Source organism: Semicossyphus pulcher, unplaced genomic scaffold (genome assembly GCF_022749685.1).
Source record: "Semicossyphus pulcher isolate SPU_LCO1_2020_fin unplaced genomic scaffold, fSemPul1.0.p SCAF_1, whole genome shotgun sequence".
Classification (NCBI taxonomy): domain Eukaryota; kingdom Metazoa; phylum Chordata; class Actinopteri; order Labriformes; family Labridae; genus Semicossyphus; species Semicossyphus pulcher.
The window spans coordinates 27822653-27836567 of NW_027211603.1; the positions used below are offsets into that span (position 1 = coordinate 27822653).

Below are 13915 nucleotides of genomic sequence, written 5' to 3' on the forward strand. Positions count from 1 at the left end.
TTTGTTGGCTTCAAGTATTTTTGATTACATTCACACCATCCTCTGATAAGCACCAGAACACTAATGGGGAAAGAGGAACTATGACTTACTATCTTTGAAATCAGTCATTCCACACACTCATTGCTTAAAAAGGGTAAGCACCGACACTGTTTCAGGTTGTAATTCACTTGGTGACATATGGCATGTAAAATTATTCACATCACTGAAAATGACTGACTAACATCTGAAATGTCTCACATTGACTCAGCATGAGAAAACTGATTATGCATGAAAACTTCCTGGAAGGCTGTATGTCTCTACAAAGTAATCATTTCCTCCAAGCTGTGTATCACCAGATTTAATGCTTGTTAAAACATGAATCTCTCCAGTCAAGAAAGCTAAAGAAAAAATCACTCAAGTTCAGTAAATTTATTTTATTTGTTGGAGAAAGACCTGTGTGAAAAATCAGTGCCAAATTCACATAACCTTCATTCTGACAATGATCACATTGTTTCCTGAAATGATCAAGGGACTTTTCTTCACATTTACTTGAATACTCTTACCACACACAAAAATGTGTCCTTTTCCACCCTTCAAACTTGATCATGTGGGCATTTCAACATTGCTTGGCAGACCCATTCATTACACTTATTACAGACTATCAGCCATTCATTTTCTCTGTCTGATTTCCACTCTATGTATTACACTTTCAGGTACCATTATTTGCCCATTTACTGCTTGTCTGGCGATAGTTGAGGTATTAAAATGCAAGAGTCCGGATCGTTCTTCATCTCTATCAGAACTCCTCCTCTGCGTTGCGACAGCGCGATTGTTTGAGCAGGGTCAGGCGGGCCAGCACCTCGGCCACCGACAGCTCTCCGTGGACTTTGTTGTCCCTCGTGCGCACATTGACGCTGTTAGTCATCTTCTCCTTCTCTCCGACCACTGCCAAGACACGAGAGGACACAACAGCTTGACATGGGCCAAGTCACACCCCACACACACACACACACACACACACACAAACACACAGACACACACAGCTACCCTAACACATTCCACACTTTGTGCATCTGAATTCAACAACTCTTGTTGGTTAGCAAGATTTAAATAACCCACTGGCATAATATTAAACCAATTAATACTCATTATTATTCTAATGGTGTGACAACCCCACAGTCAAAGCAAGACCAAAGTATACTTTCTTTTACTACATTCCCTTTTTTGTGATTAAAAATAGACCCAATCCAGACCCAGTGTAACAAGGGGAAAAAAAATTAGAGATCTTAGAAATACAAAAATAGGGTCTTTGAAATAGAAGATGTGAATGTTGTGGGAGTTATCAATTGTACTTTTGAAGTGATTGCAGGCAACCCCGAGAGCAGCAAGTACGGGGTGGAGTGTACAAAGTGTCTCAAATGTACAATTTTCTCACCGAGGATGAAGTTGTACTGAGCCAACTGAGCGTTACGGATCTTCTTGTTTAGAAGGCAGCCAGAGTCGAGGTCAGCCTCCGCCATGAAACCAGCTTCTGTAAACTGCTTACACACCTGAGGGCCGATAAAAACATTCACCAAGATATGTTTAGGAGAATTATACAGATGAAAGTACTTAAATGGGGTCAAGATGGGGGAGTACAAGACATACCCTCTTTGCGTAATCTTCCATAGAGGGGTTGACAGGCACTAACATGATCTGACGTGGAGAGATCCACAGAGGCCTGGTGGAGAGAGAGGAAGACTATACTGAAGCCATCTTTACTGTGATAACCTGGTATGAAGCTCATGACATTACCCTCTACTTGTCTCCCTGATAAAAAGGAATTATTGGGTCAAATCTTTTTACTATTGGGATGCTAAAATAATGCCAGAGAGAGAAGAGAATCATTGTTGCTTAAAGTGGTAATAGAAGATTTTCATTTCAGTCTGTTAAGTCACTAACTCTGTGTGACAAGAGAGACATCAACATAAAAAACCACAAACTTGGTGAAGGGTTATAATGTTGCTCACCGTCGGCACTATGTTGTGGTGACATGATTCCGCTGCACGTGACCTCGTATAGCAGAGCTGCAGCAAAGGCTGCCTGTGGTAATTCATAATAAAGGGGAGTAGATCTAGAGCAGGCCGTGAAATTAAGGCACAACTACAAAAAGTACGTCTCTCACCTACGACTTGGTTCCTGTCGCTCACAACAAAGAGCCACTCAAAAGAATCGGATCATTTGTGAACGTCACAACACTAGCTATAGTGCAGTGGATAGTTTGGCATTCCAACATGACATGCCAGTCCTAAATATTTGTTTAGTAACACAAAATACCAGAAAATTATTACAAATAACATCTGATTCACCTGCTGAAATGTCCCTAAACATATTAGACAGATTAGAGCGCTGTGCCATATTATCCAGAACTGTGGATTATAGTAAACTCTTTAATTTACAGTTTTTAAATGAAGGGAACAGTCAGAAAGCCCCTCACCATTTCCCCGCATAGTTCTCTGTGAGAATGGCAATCATCCTCTCCACTGAGCCCAAGATGGCGCGATGGATGATGACTGGTCGGGCTTTGTCATCCCCATCCCTCCTGCAAAACAGAACCACAAAAGGAATATCAAAATGAGTCAGTATAAATGTAAATGAAATATTTTCTAGGACATTCATATTTATTTTTGCAACATTTTTACTTAATTCAATTATACATTTATTTGTAAAGCATACTGTCACATAAATGAAGTTAAAAGTGCTTTAAATTTAAACAACAGAACAATGTTCTCTTTCAAACAAAGATAAGGAGCAAAACAGTGAACGCCCTTTTCAAACAGGCTTTGAGGTATGTTTTCTCAAGTTTGGTGGGTGTGTAAGAAGTTTAACCAAATCATCAGTGTCATGTACATAAACCGCGCTGAATGTTCACTTGTATCTAACTTCCCGTCCTAAATCTGCCTGAATTAACTTAAGTATTGATATCTACATTTGTCAATATTTCTACTGAAATGGGGGCCGTTTTAGCTCAGCAGTTAAATCTGCAGCCCACATACAGAGGCTACAGTCCTCGATGTGGCATCCCCACTTTCTCTTCCCCTGTTTCAAACACTATCCACTGTCCTCTCTATAAATAAAGGATAAAAGGCCAAAAAATATATATATTCTACTGATTAACACGGCCTCCCCTTCCTTATTCTATATGGAAAACTGGGCTGATTGGATTAAGCATAAATACTATTAACTGCCTGCTGTTTATTGCTCTGTGGGCTGATTGCCTGTTGTTTTCCCCTGCTGGGTTTACAAATTGAAGCTCCTGATGAGGAGATAAATCAACCTGTCACCTGCGCAATGAGTTCAAATCTTCATACAACGCTCCACCTCATGAACACCAAACTCTGCAGAACACAAGCTGAGACATCTTATTCAGGAGGGATTAACATATAATCCTTGATGCGGAAAGGCACATGGCCTCAGCAGTGTGTCGCTGTTTTGATTAGCTGACTCACCCCACAAAGGTCAGGTTGAAGCGGATAGGCAGCTGGAAGTCCAGCTGAATGGTTGCACACTGGTGATATCGTCCAATTGCATCTTTGATCTTGATGTCGATCTGCAACAGCACAGAGAGAATTACAGTCCAGGCCTTGGAGAATAAAAAAAGATTTTTAGTTTGGAAGAAAATGTCAACAACTGATCTTACCTTGGGGCCATAAAAAGCTCCGTCTCCGGGGTTGAGTTTCCATGGCTCCCCAAACTCATTCAGGCTGTTCTCCAGTTGCTGTCAAACATGAGGCACACGTTGCCATATAATTTAAATATTGAAAATGAAAAGCAATTACCGTGAAGCATACTGCAGCATATATTTAAGTACAGTACATGATGTTCACTCTGCAGTCTGCAACGCCTAATGTACTTCTTTATTCACATTAAAGTCATGCCCTAATGCAATTTACAACCAGACAAAATCAGTGACAGAACTCTATTCAAACGAATGCTAACTCTTTTCTTGACAGCACACCTCCTCCAGAAATTCCAGGAGCTTCTCAATGACTCACAGCTCCGATACTACTGTACAATCACACAGCAGGGAGCCAACTCGTTCATCAGCAGAGCCAAGTCACTCTCGACATGATCATTCATCTGCTTCAAACTAAGATGTGGCAAAGACCCTGCATTTTATATTGCCATTAAAGCGGTGTCTCATACTTAGAATATAAAGTCCAATCTTCTGATGAATACTGGCATATTTTTCACCATAAATCATAACTATGATGCACGAGGCAGAATACCTTCTCAGCCTGGTTCCACACAGCGATATCGCCCAGATACTTCTCTGGACGGGTGGAGAGGTGGAGCTGGAAGGAGAATCCAAACACATCGTAAACACAGCGGAGGAAATCCAGACAGCCCTTCATCTCTGACTCGATCTGTAAAAAAATAACCATGACTCAGAAAATGACTCATAATAAGCAGGTACTTGTTTTCCAAAGACCTGGCAACAAAAAGCATTCTCCTTCATTGTCCCACTTATGCAACAGCCCTTAAAAATGTTGAAAACAAACTGATGTGGTCACCTGATCCATGGTGCAGAAAATGTGAGCGTCATCCTGCTGAAAACGACGAACTCTGGTCAGCCCTGTTAGAGTTCCCGACAGCTCGTTTCTGTGGAGGACCCCAAAATCAGCAAGCCTGAGAGGAAGCTCCCTCCACGAGCGAGGCCTGTGGCCGTACATCAGACTACAGGACAACCAGAGAGCAAGGAATCAAATCACTGACACACACCAAGTGCAGCATGTAAGGTTTTTGATTTACTACATTTGCTTGAAATATTTCCTCTCTGAGCGCTCTTAATTTACCAGTGTCCCGGGCAGTTCATGGGCTTGAGTGCAAAGACGTCCTCTTCCACAGGGAAGGAGAACATGTTTTCGCTGTAGTGTTGCCAGTGGCCAGATGTCTCCCACAGTTTGCTGTTATAGATGTTGGGTGAGGCTACTTCCTGAAAGCCTCTTCTCCAGTACTCATCCTAGAAAAACAACAAAACCACATAAACAAGAGAGCACTGCCAGTTGGACTCGCACAGGTACTTAATCAAGCTGAATCATGACTTCTGGAACAAATCTCCAGCTACTGCTTTGGAAATCAGGTCCTGTGAGTTATATTTATCCATTTGTTTCCCAAAAGCAAAACATTTAACATCCAGATGAGCCGTTTGGCAGCCAGCAGTATGAGACTGTTGTTACTGCAAAGATTTTAACTGTGAAAATGAAACAGGAAGGAGCTTAAAACAGAATGCATGCTCACTTAACCTGAAGTACAATTTAACTGAGGCAAAGAGGTGTTAAACCTAAATGTTAGTAACTCTAGAATCCATAAATGCGAGCTGGATCGCTTAAGCAATATGTGGTAGAGGGAAATGCATAGTTGGTGCTGTTTTTAATTTAATTTTTTGTTATTTGGGATTTTTATTATTTATTTTTTGTGAACAGGGACATGCAATAGGCATACAGTATACAGTGTAACATAACAACAACAATAACACCCTCCTCCCCCTGCCCCAACAACCCGCAGCAGAAGGGGTCAACCTACTTATAAGGTGGCGTATTTGGCAAATCATCATCCAAGAAATAACACATGACAATGAAATCAAAACAAATCATGTGCATCCACTCAGTCTTTACATTGGCACATATATAGCAGCGAGGTACACGCCCCACTTCAGATGGGATTTTTCTGTCCTGTCCTGCATCCTATCGGTCATTCTTTCATATGCTGCAACATTGCTTAATTCCGACATCCAATCCTGAACAGGTGGTTCATCTGGTTTTTTCCAGTTCCTGAGAATGATTTGTCGTCCAATCATAACAGCAGTCTGTATCCAGTGTGCCAATGGTTGTTGGATGGTGGACAACACTTTACTGTCTCCTAATATAAATAACTTGGGGCTGAACACAAATTGCTTCTTTATGACATTGACAATGTAACAGTGAATCTTCTTCCTATATTGATTAATCTTAGGGCATGACCATAATGCATGTACCAGTGTACTTTCATCCATACTACACCTCCAACAAATAGGGGAGTCTTAATAAACCAAGCCTGAAAAGCCGGTCCAATAAAAGCGGTGCAAAATTTTATATTGAATAAGCCTCACCCTCAGGTCCCTTGACATTATTCGGGAGTTGCCACAGATCTCAGCCCACTCCTGCTCATTATATGATACCCCCAAATCTCTTTCCCAGGAGACTTTGAGAGCCGCTACCCATCCATCCCCTCCACATTCCATCAGCATCTTATAATATTTAGCTGCTTCATGACCTCCACCCAGTACCTGGAGAATTGTATTTAACTTATCTGCTGGCCTTGGGGAATTAAACTTTGACCTAAAGGTTGTTTGCAGAGCGTGGCGTAACTGCAGATATCTCCAGAATTGAGTTTTAGGTCAATCATTTTGTTGTTTTAGCTCATGTGATTTCAGTGTTTGGTTGCTGTATACATTTTCTAATCTGAGAATGCCTCTGTCCACCCACTCTTTCCAAACAAATGTTTTGTCAGTTTTTAATTTAGGATTACGCCAAATACTGGAGGTCTCATTTAAATAGGGATCAAACTCTACCCGTCTCGAAACCTGCCTCCAAACTTTCTGGGGATATGATATAACAGGGTGAGCCTTCTTTTGTTTAGTTGGATCGGTGGACAAGCAGTGAAGTAGAGGGAACAGAGCCGAAAGCGGCTGCTCTATATTGTACCATGGGGGTGCTCTCTCCGGAGGCAAAGCCCAGTGCGCTTAATGCCTCAGGCCAAATGCATAATAATAATAATACATCAAATTTGGAAACCCTAGGCCACCACTATTAACTGGCTTCTGTAATTTCCTTATATTCATACGTGGTCTTTTTCCATTCCAGAGAAGTTCTTTAAATATGCTATCCAGTCTCTTAAAGTCACTGTGTGAAATTTCTAATGGGAGAGAGTGAAGCAAATAATGAATCCTGGGGATGCAGTTCATTTTAATTACATTCGCTTTTCCCCATAAGGACAGGTACAATGAAGCCCACCGTTAAACATCAATATCCAGTCTCTATATTAAGGGGTCAAAGTTCACTTTAACAACGTTACCCAATTCAGGGGGGAAAAGAATACCCAAATATTTTAACCCCTGCTTGGGGCATCTGAATCTGCACGCTTGGAAGAGTGTAGTCGGACAGTACTTTGTCAAAGGTAAGGCTTCTGATTTATCCCAATTAACCTTGTATCCGGAGAACTTTGAAAAGGTATCAACAGTGACGGTATAGACCTCGCAGGGTCTGAAATCAGTAAAAGAATATCATCTGCATACATCAACAATTTATGAAAGGAACTATTATATGTCACCCCTGGAAAGTTATCGTCACCTCTAACTGCAGCTGCTAGAGGTTCCATCACTAAACAAAATAACAGTGGTTAGCCCTGACCTCTCCCCAATTCAAAAAATATAACATTAGTTTGTACTGCTGCCTCTGGCCGATTATATAATAAACACAGCCACTTGATGAAGGATTCTCCAAAGCCAAAGATCTCTAGAGTCCTTAACATGAATCTCCATTCTACCCTATCGGTGCTTTTTTTAATGATTACAGATTTGAGTTGACGTGATAACGATCTTGCACCATTTCTGTGCAATGAACGCAATTTCCTCTTGGCTCGGTCTGCTGTGATGGTGTGTGATGCGAAAGTCTTCAAGATGTCAACACATATTTCCAAAACATCACAGGCACAATTTCCCGTACAGTCACTGAACATGGCAAGAAATATAAAAAATAAAGTCATTCTTAAAACTAAAATGTACTGCTGTTGCTTCCTGAAGTTTGTTTTCAAAGCAAAGAAAAGAAGCTTTTATATTATTATTCATGCAGCCAGTCCTGCAAATTACAGGTTACCTTTACCATCAGGACCACAAGGGGTCTGCAAGTCAATCAGCTGGCAATCAATACGAGTGCACAGGAAACTTTGAGCGCAGTGTGAGGTGTTGTTGAGAGAGCTTTTATGGGTTTTTGTGTTTCAACATCTTTGGAGAACTTGCTGATTGTGTTTGGGGATTTAGTTCTGAAACCAACTAGTGTTGAGGGATCTTAGGGGAGTTTTCTTAGCGGAGATGCCAAAATAAAATAAATATTTTGAACAATAAAACTTAATTTGCATAAAATACTATTTTGTCAGAACCAGCAAAAGCCTAATATGATAAAGAAATATAACTTAAAATCGATGCTTGCACTGCTGAGATCACAAAATATATATTTTAACCACTGAAAACAACAAACAGGCGGCAAACAACTCCCTAACATTATGAAGGTTGGGACAAATGATGAAATATAACAATAAAACAGTAAAAAAAAATGCTGATTAAGGTCTTACATTTTTAACAAAGCCTGTTCTTCCATTAAAGTTATAATTTGTTAAACTAGACGTTTTCTGTTTTGATTGTGATTGCTGGATGTCTCCTATCTTGAACTATAGTATTAATAAATAGCACTAAATTATATATATTCCTTTATATTTTCCTATTTTTAGTTTTGTATATTTTAGGTTTCAGTGAAGATTTAACTATATTTTTAACTTACATCTGCCCCAGCTGAAACGTTAATCTGAAATAAAATGACACTAGAGGCATTGATACATTCATCAGTCCTACCCTGATGAACTCTGTGAGCGTGTTGTAGATGTAGGCTCCACGGGGCATGAAGAAACAACTGCCAGGGCTGAGATCATGGAAGAAGAACAGTTCCTGATCCTGTGAAGCAGACAAAGACGACTTTTTAATGACTTCATACATCCTCAGTATCTACAGGTAAAAACACACTTTACACAGCATGGAGTCATCACACAGAAGACAATCTGTCAGCGATCAACCGCACAATAAAGCTCCAGGAAAAAAGAGACAGCCAAACACGTTGTGTCAGTTTGGCTGAAAAGAAGGAGTGTGAGGACAAATCATTAAGTTCCACCTTTGAAAACAACAATACATCAGTACAAGGGGGCCAGCGGGTCTGGTGATTTCTGTTATGACCCTGAATGAGAGGCAGTATTCATTTTAATCTTTGGGGAAGAACGCTGCTTTTCCATCAGTCAGACAGAGAGATAGATTGTAACACTGGTTAAGCCTGAGATGAAGCCCTAAATCAAAGCCCACCAGGCTAGTCTGGAAGGACGAGTAACTCCATGCCCTCTGTCTATGCACATGTCACTCCTGCTGAGGTTAAACATATTTGATCATGTTTTATTAAATAAATATATATATTCTACTTTAGTGCAGTTGGTTACTAAAACAGGACTGCATCTAACCCTGCTTAAACTGTGCTTTCATTACGCACTGTGCAAATGATGCAGATCGGCTTGGGATCACACCACAGAGCACCATCTTTAAAACAACATGCCACTTTTATCACCTCACCCCCCTGACACGTTTCAACAGTAATATCCTGATTGTCGTGTTTAATATGGATTAATATGGAACTGTGTTGCTATCAGAGCTGACTGAGGTTCTGCCGTCTGCGTCTCCCATGCTGGCAAACCAGCTGGGGTGCTCAAATGACTCACAGCGCTCCTGAACGTGCCAATAAGAAAGAACACAGCGCCCTCAGCTGGTGTAAACAGCAACAGTTGATTTATGACTTAAGTCAGCATGGTTTACATGTTCATATTGTTTCTCTGTGCTGGTTTAAGCCTGATGTATTTTGGTTATGGCAACTGGGTAACACTAGAAAGGTTGTTTAACTGAGTCCCTCTGTAATGATGTATTTCTGTATGTATAATGGTTCATGTGTCTCTGTGATGGATGTTTGCCTGGAGATTGTTCTGGGTCCAGGTTCGTTTCAGGGTTTCACCACATCTATCAAACCACAATCCTATACTCGAACAAGGAAAAGCTTTATGAAAAACCTTAAAAGAGATGTGTCAGGCTTCTCTTCTTACAATTAAGATTCAAAATTCACTTTGTTCTTGGTTTCAGGTTTCAGTCCCAGACCTCAGCCTCCTGGGTGGGCCTGGACTCGACTGCCTACAGTGACTCACTTTGCCGATCTTGCGATGGTCTCTGTTCTTGGCCTCCTCCTGAAAGCGTTCCCACTCCTTCAGCATCTTTGAGTCTGGGAAGGAAATCCCATAGATCCTCTGTAAAGTCTCCATGTCTGAGCGGCCCTCCCAGTAGGTTGCAGAGTTCTGATGACAGAGGAGAAAAAGATTAAATATCAGCATTTTTATACATGTTGGGACAGGGTTACACTCAGGAGCAACAACCTGGGAAATCCACTCTGACAACATTCCTTGTTAAGGTGAATTAAAGGTAAAGATTAAAAAACTAAAACCTGTGAAAAGCATAAAAAACAGCATAAAAAATTAACCATTTTATTTACCTGTGTGTTTTTCCCATACCTTGTATATTTTCATGGTCTTGATCTTGCCTGTATGTCTGACATGGGGACCTCTGCACAAGTCGATCAGGGGCCCGCATCTAACCAGGATTAAAACATCAGTTAGCTTTAAAAGTACAAAGACCCTAAAATAATTTGCATGTCCTTTCAATATAAAAAAAAAAGTTAGCATTTCTTTCTTTCATATTAGCAGCTTACCTGTAGACTGTAGTGGTAGGGGTGGTGACTTTCTCATTCAGAATGCGGCACTTGAATTTGTTGTACTGAAAGATACAAACACCTTGGGTTAGTTAGACGCTATCCTGGGCAGGAAGAATATTTTCACACGCAAAATTATTTGTCAAAAAACATAATGAAATCTTTCAATCAAGACAGATTTCATGCATGCAAAACTATAAAAACAAGACTGCATAATCCAGACATTTCCTGTTTTGAACATGGACTGGAAAAAAGCCATATTTCGTTCCTCCACACTAGCAGTGGATCGCAGGTGCCGCTTTTCTGTCTCACCTTGAACATCTTCAAAAGGGTCTCCTTGCTGATCTCGAGCCTCTCAAAGGGCTGTTTCTCCTTCACCACATTCTTACACAAAGTCTCAAGGTCCCCAAACTCAGTGCTGGACACTCCCCTGGAAACAACAAACATGTTCAGTTCATTATAAGTGCTCATGGTCAGAGTTGCTATGATATACTGTTTGACCTGACAAGGCAAAACCGACAATTACTGATTCAAAAAGCTGTGAATTGAATGATCAAGACTTGATTATATAATAATAATAATATGAGCTTTTCTGAGTAAAATTATGTCTGAAAATATCTAATATTCCAGTTAAATTCAATTCATAAGGCAATCTAACCAGAACAAAGAAGACACTGATAACAAAAGTATTTGCTCACTTCTGTCCATCCAGGAACATGTCGTAGTAGAAGCCATTCTCGATGGGCGGTCCATAACACAAACAGCCTCCATAAAAGCGCTCCATGGCCTCCCCCAGGATGTGAGCACTAGAGTGCCAATAGACCTAGGACAAGAAAAGAAGTAGCACATATTACCTTTTGTACTTCCCTTGAGACATGCTCACAGGAGACACCCATGTCGGAAGCTTGAAACACCCATTAAACACCCAGGATCCTCCTCTGTCATGGAGCTTCCTCCTGACTGTTATGTTTATATCCAACTACTCAAGTCTACTGCAGATCACAGACATTGCAATACAACAAAATGCATGACTAAAGACTCCCTCTGTAGCTGCTTACAATGTGTTGAAATATTTTTATTTAATATCTCATTCATTTAAGACTTTGATGTACTCACAGCCTGAGCATCCTCATTGTCAAAGCGCAAGATCTCAAGAGAGCAGTCCTTCTCGAGAGGTCTGTCCAGGTCCCAAAGCTCCCCATTCACCCGAGAGATCACAGCGTTGTCAGCCAGGCCCTGGCTGAAAGAGCAAGTGTGAGATAGTTGCCTCAGAAATAATAGAGTGATTTCTATTACTCTAGTCAAGTAAAAGAAGGCTTAGGATGAATATTGGGGGGAAAAGATGAAAATGACCCCCCTAAGGTGGCTGCAAGGACCAATTAGGTGCCTTATAGGTGAACAATTAGTTAAATTAGCAGCCATTAATTGGTTTTCAGCGTTTAGGGTGAACAAAGAACAGCTGTTTAGTACTAACCTGATATCACAAGCCAATTGGTATGGTGTGGTCAGAAAAGCCTTTCCCTCCACCTTACGTCCGTCAGGCAGCTCCACAGTGATGGGCTTACTGTCTGCAGCTCTCTTTGCCTGCAGGGCATCACTCTCCCTCTTCAGCTCCTCATAGAGGCTGAGGCGCTGTGTGATGTATTCAGGCCAGGGATTCAGCTACAAATATAAAAAACAATCAAAGTCAGGAAATGGCCACAACAAATATGTATTAATATTCCACTCCTAAAGTCTACTACTACTACTGTGCAAACCTTCTTTTTGAAAGCATTTCAGGGTCTGTGCTTCTTTAATAATCACCTCTTTGAGACCTCCACCTCCTTGTCCCTTTTCCTGTTTCTTCTCCTTCTTGTTGTTCCCGTCACCTGGTTTGGTTTCCGGGGGTGCCACCTGTCCACAAGAGAGAAAGGGGTGCGTGTCTTTAATCTTACAATAGCCTTTTGTTGTTATATCCTTATGAGTCACACTATCAGTTTAATATCAATGTCAGTGAACATGTCAGTATCCAAAGTATGCACACAGTGAAATACTGAGGGGGGCAGCTATTTCTGGAAAAGGGGTGGTATAGTTTGTCATTTGACTTCACTGGAGGGAGGCCAGTTACTCATATTGTGGTGCAACCGGGTGCAACACTACCACTACTCACCCCTCTTTATATTGCACAGAAGCCATTTAAACTGGGAGCATTGTCCGAGTCTTTACAACTACCTTATTAGCACGGTTGTTTGTCTGCTGCTCTTTCAAGGTGTTTTTCTCCGGAGCTTTGACACACTTCACTCCTTGTGGTTTCTTTCCCTGTGCCTCCTCCAGCTCCAGCTCCGCCTGCAGACCCCTCCGGAGGTGCAGCAGCCGGTATTTGAGCTTCTCATTCTCGGCCTGAAGGTTCTCCAGCTCCGGGGAGACACCATTAACCACGGTAGTATCCACACCTCGGCATAATCCGTCTCTGAGAGTGGATATTTCCTTGGTAAGGAGGCGAATTTGCTCCTCCTGGGCGGTCAAACGTGCAGCCAAGCACTCCGCCATCTTTAAAAGACCATCATAGCCAGAGTGACAGCTGACTTCCGGTCAGGGTTTTTTAAAAATATAATCAGAATCAGCTTGATTGGCCAAGTATATGGGCAGATGAAGGCAATTTGACTCCGGTTTTTCTTAACTCTCAATGTACAGACCATACGGTCATTGGTACAGACACGCAAATTGACAAACTAAACTTAAAAACAAGGACAACAGAAACACTTAAAACACTGAAAACTAAAGCTACTATAGTCCTATGAATACAAAATATATGAAAAAGGTGTTTATTTAAAAACACAACAACACTTATAGACAGGAGACAATAGTGCAATGATGCAATAGAGAGTACAAAGATTCTGAGATAAATATGGTTATGAATCAGGTTGTTATACAAGAGGTAGATGGATGTAGTATTTTCAGAACAGAGATGGAGCTTCAAGGTAGTGATAATGTATACATCAAAAAAGGGTGAATTAAGCAATGACAATAAAAAAATTAACCACTATCCACAAGAAAGCAACTCAAAGTAAGCGCAATGTATTCCTAATAACATTTTTAAAAACACTATTATGCATAGATATAAATATGTGTTCGACTGTGAGGTAAAAATGTAGACTAGAAAGATATGACTCATAGTTCTTGAGATGAGTGGGAAAATAAAGCAAAACAATATGAAAGCAAAAACATTTTAAGATAAAACTGCAAAATGTGTTTTATTTTAGAAAGACTTTTATTTTGAAGGCTTGGGTCCTTGTTTGACGTCATTTCCTCCTGGTGTGATGCAGTAACGGGGTACCGACGCTAGGAGGCAGAAGCATATTTTCTAAAGCGTC

The 13915-nt window shown here is 40.9% G+C and overlaps 1 protein-coding gene across 1 annotated transcript; it reads right to left on the reverse strand.

Annotated features, from left to right (window-relative positions):
- Positions 1 to 408: 408 nt before the first annotated feature.
- On the reverse strand, positions 409 to 13091 carry tars3 (threonyl-tRNA synthetase 3). Its single transcript, XM_069680721.1, has 19 exons — positions 12774 to 13091; positions 12366 to 12455; positions 12037 to 12224; positions 11679 to 11802; positions 11261 to 11385; positions 10875 to 10992; positions 10563 to 10627; positions 10366 to 10444; positions 10006 to 10152; positions 8627 to 8725; positions 4815 to 4981; positions 4533 to 4695; positions 4248 to 4385; positions 3659 to 3736; positions 3468 to 3568; positions 2456 to 2560; positions 1627 to 1699; positions 1415 to 1529; positions 409 to 924 (listed from the first exon to the last, which is right to left on the reverse strand). Exons 1-19 carry the CDS (start codon positions 13089 to 13091, stop codon positions 776 to 778), a joined length of 2442 nt encoding a protein of 813 aa, XP_069536822.1. The 3' UTR covers positions 409 to 775.
- Positions 13092 to 13915: the final 824 nt, after the last annotated feature.

Coding starts and splice junctions, on each gene's coding strand:
- tars3 (XM_069680721.1), bottom strand. CDS start 13,091: ATGGCGGAGTGCTTGGCTGCACGTTTGACCGCCCAGGAGGAGCAAATT. Junction 11,803..12,036: donor CAATTGGCTTGTGATATCAG/GTTAGTACTAAA, acceptor TTGCTCTTTCAG/CCAGGGCCTGGCTGACAACG. Junction 10,993..11,260: donor ATGTTCCTGGATGGACAGAA/GTGAGCAAATAC, acceptor TGTTGTTTCCAG/GGGAGTGTCCAGCACTGAGT.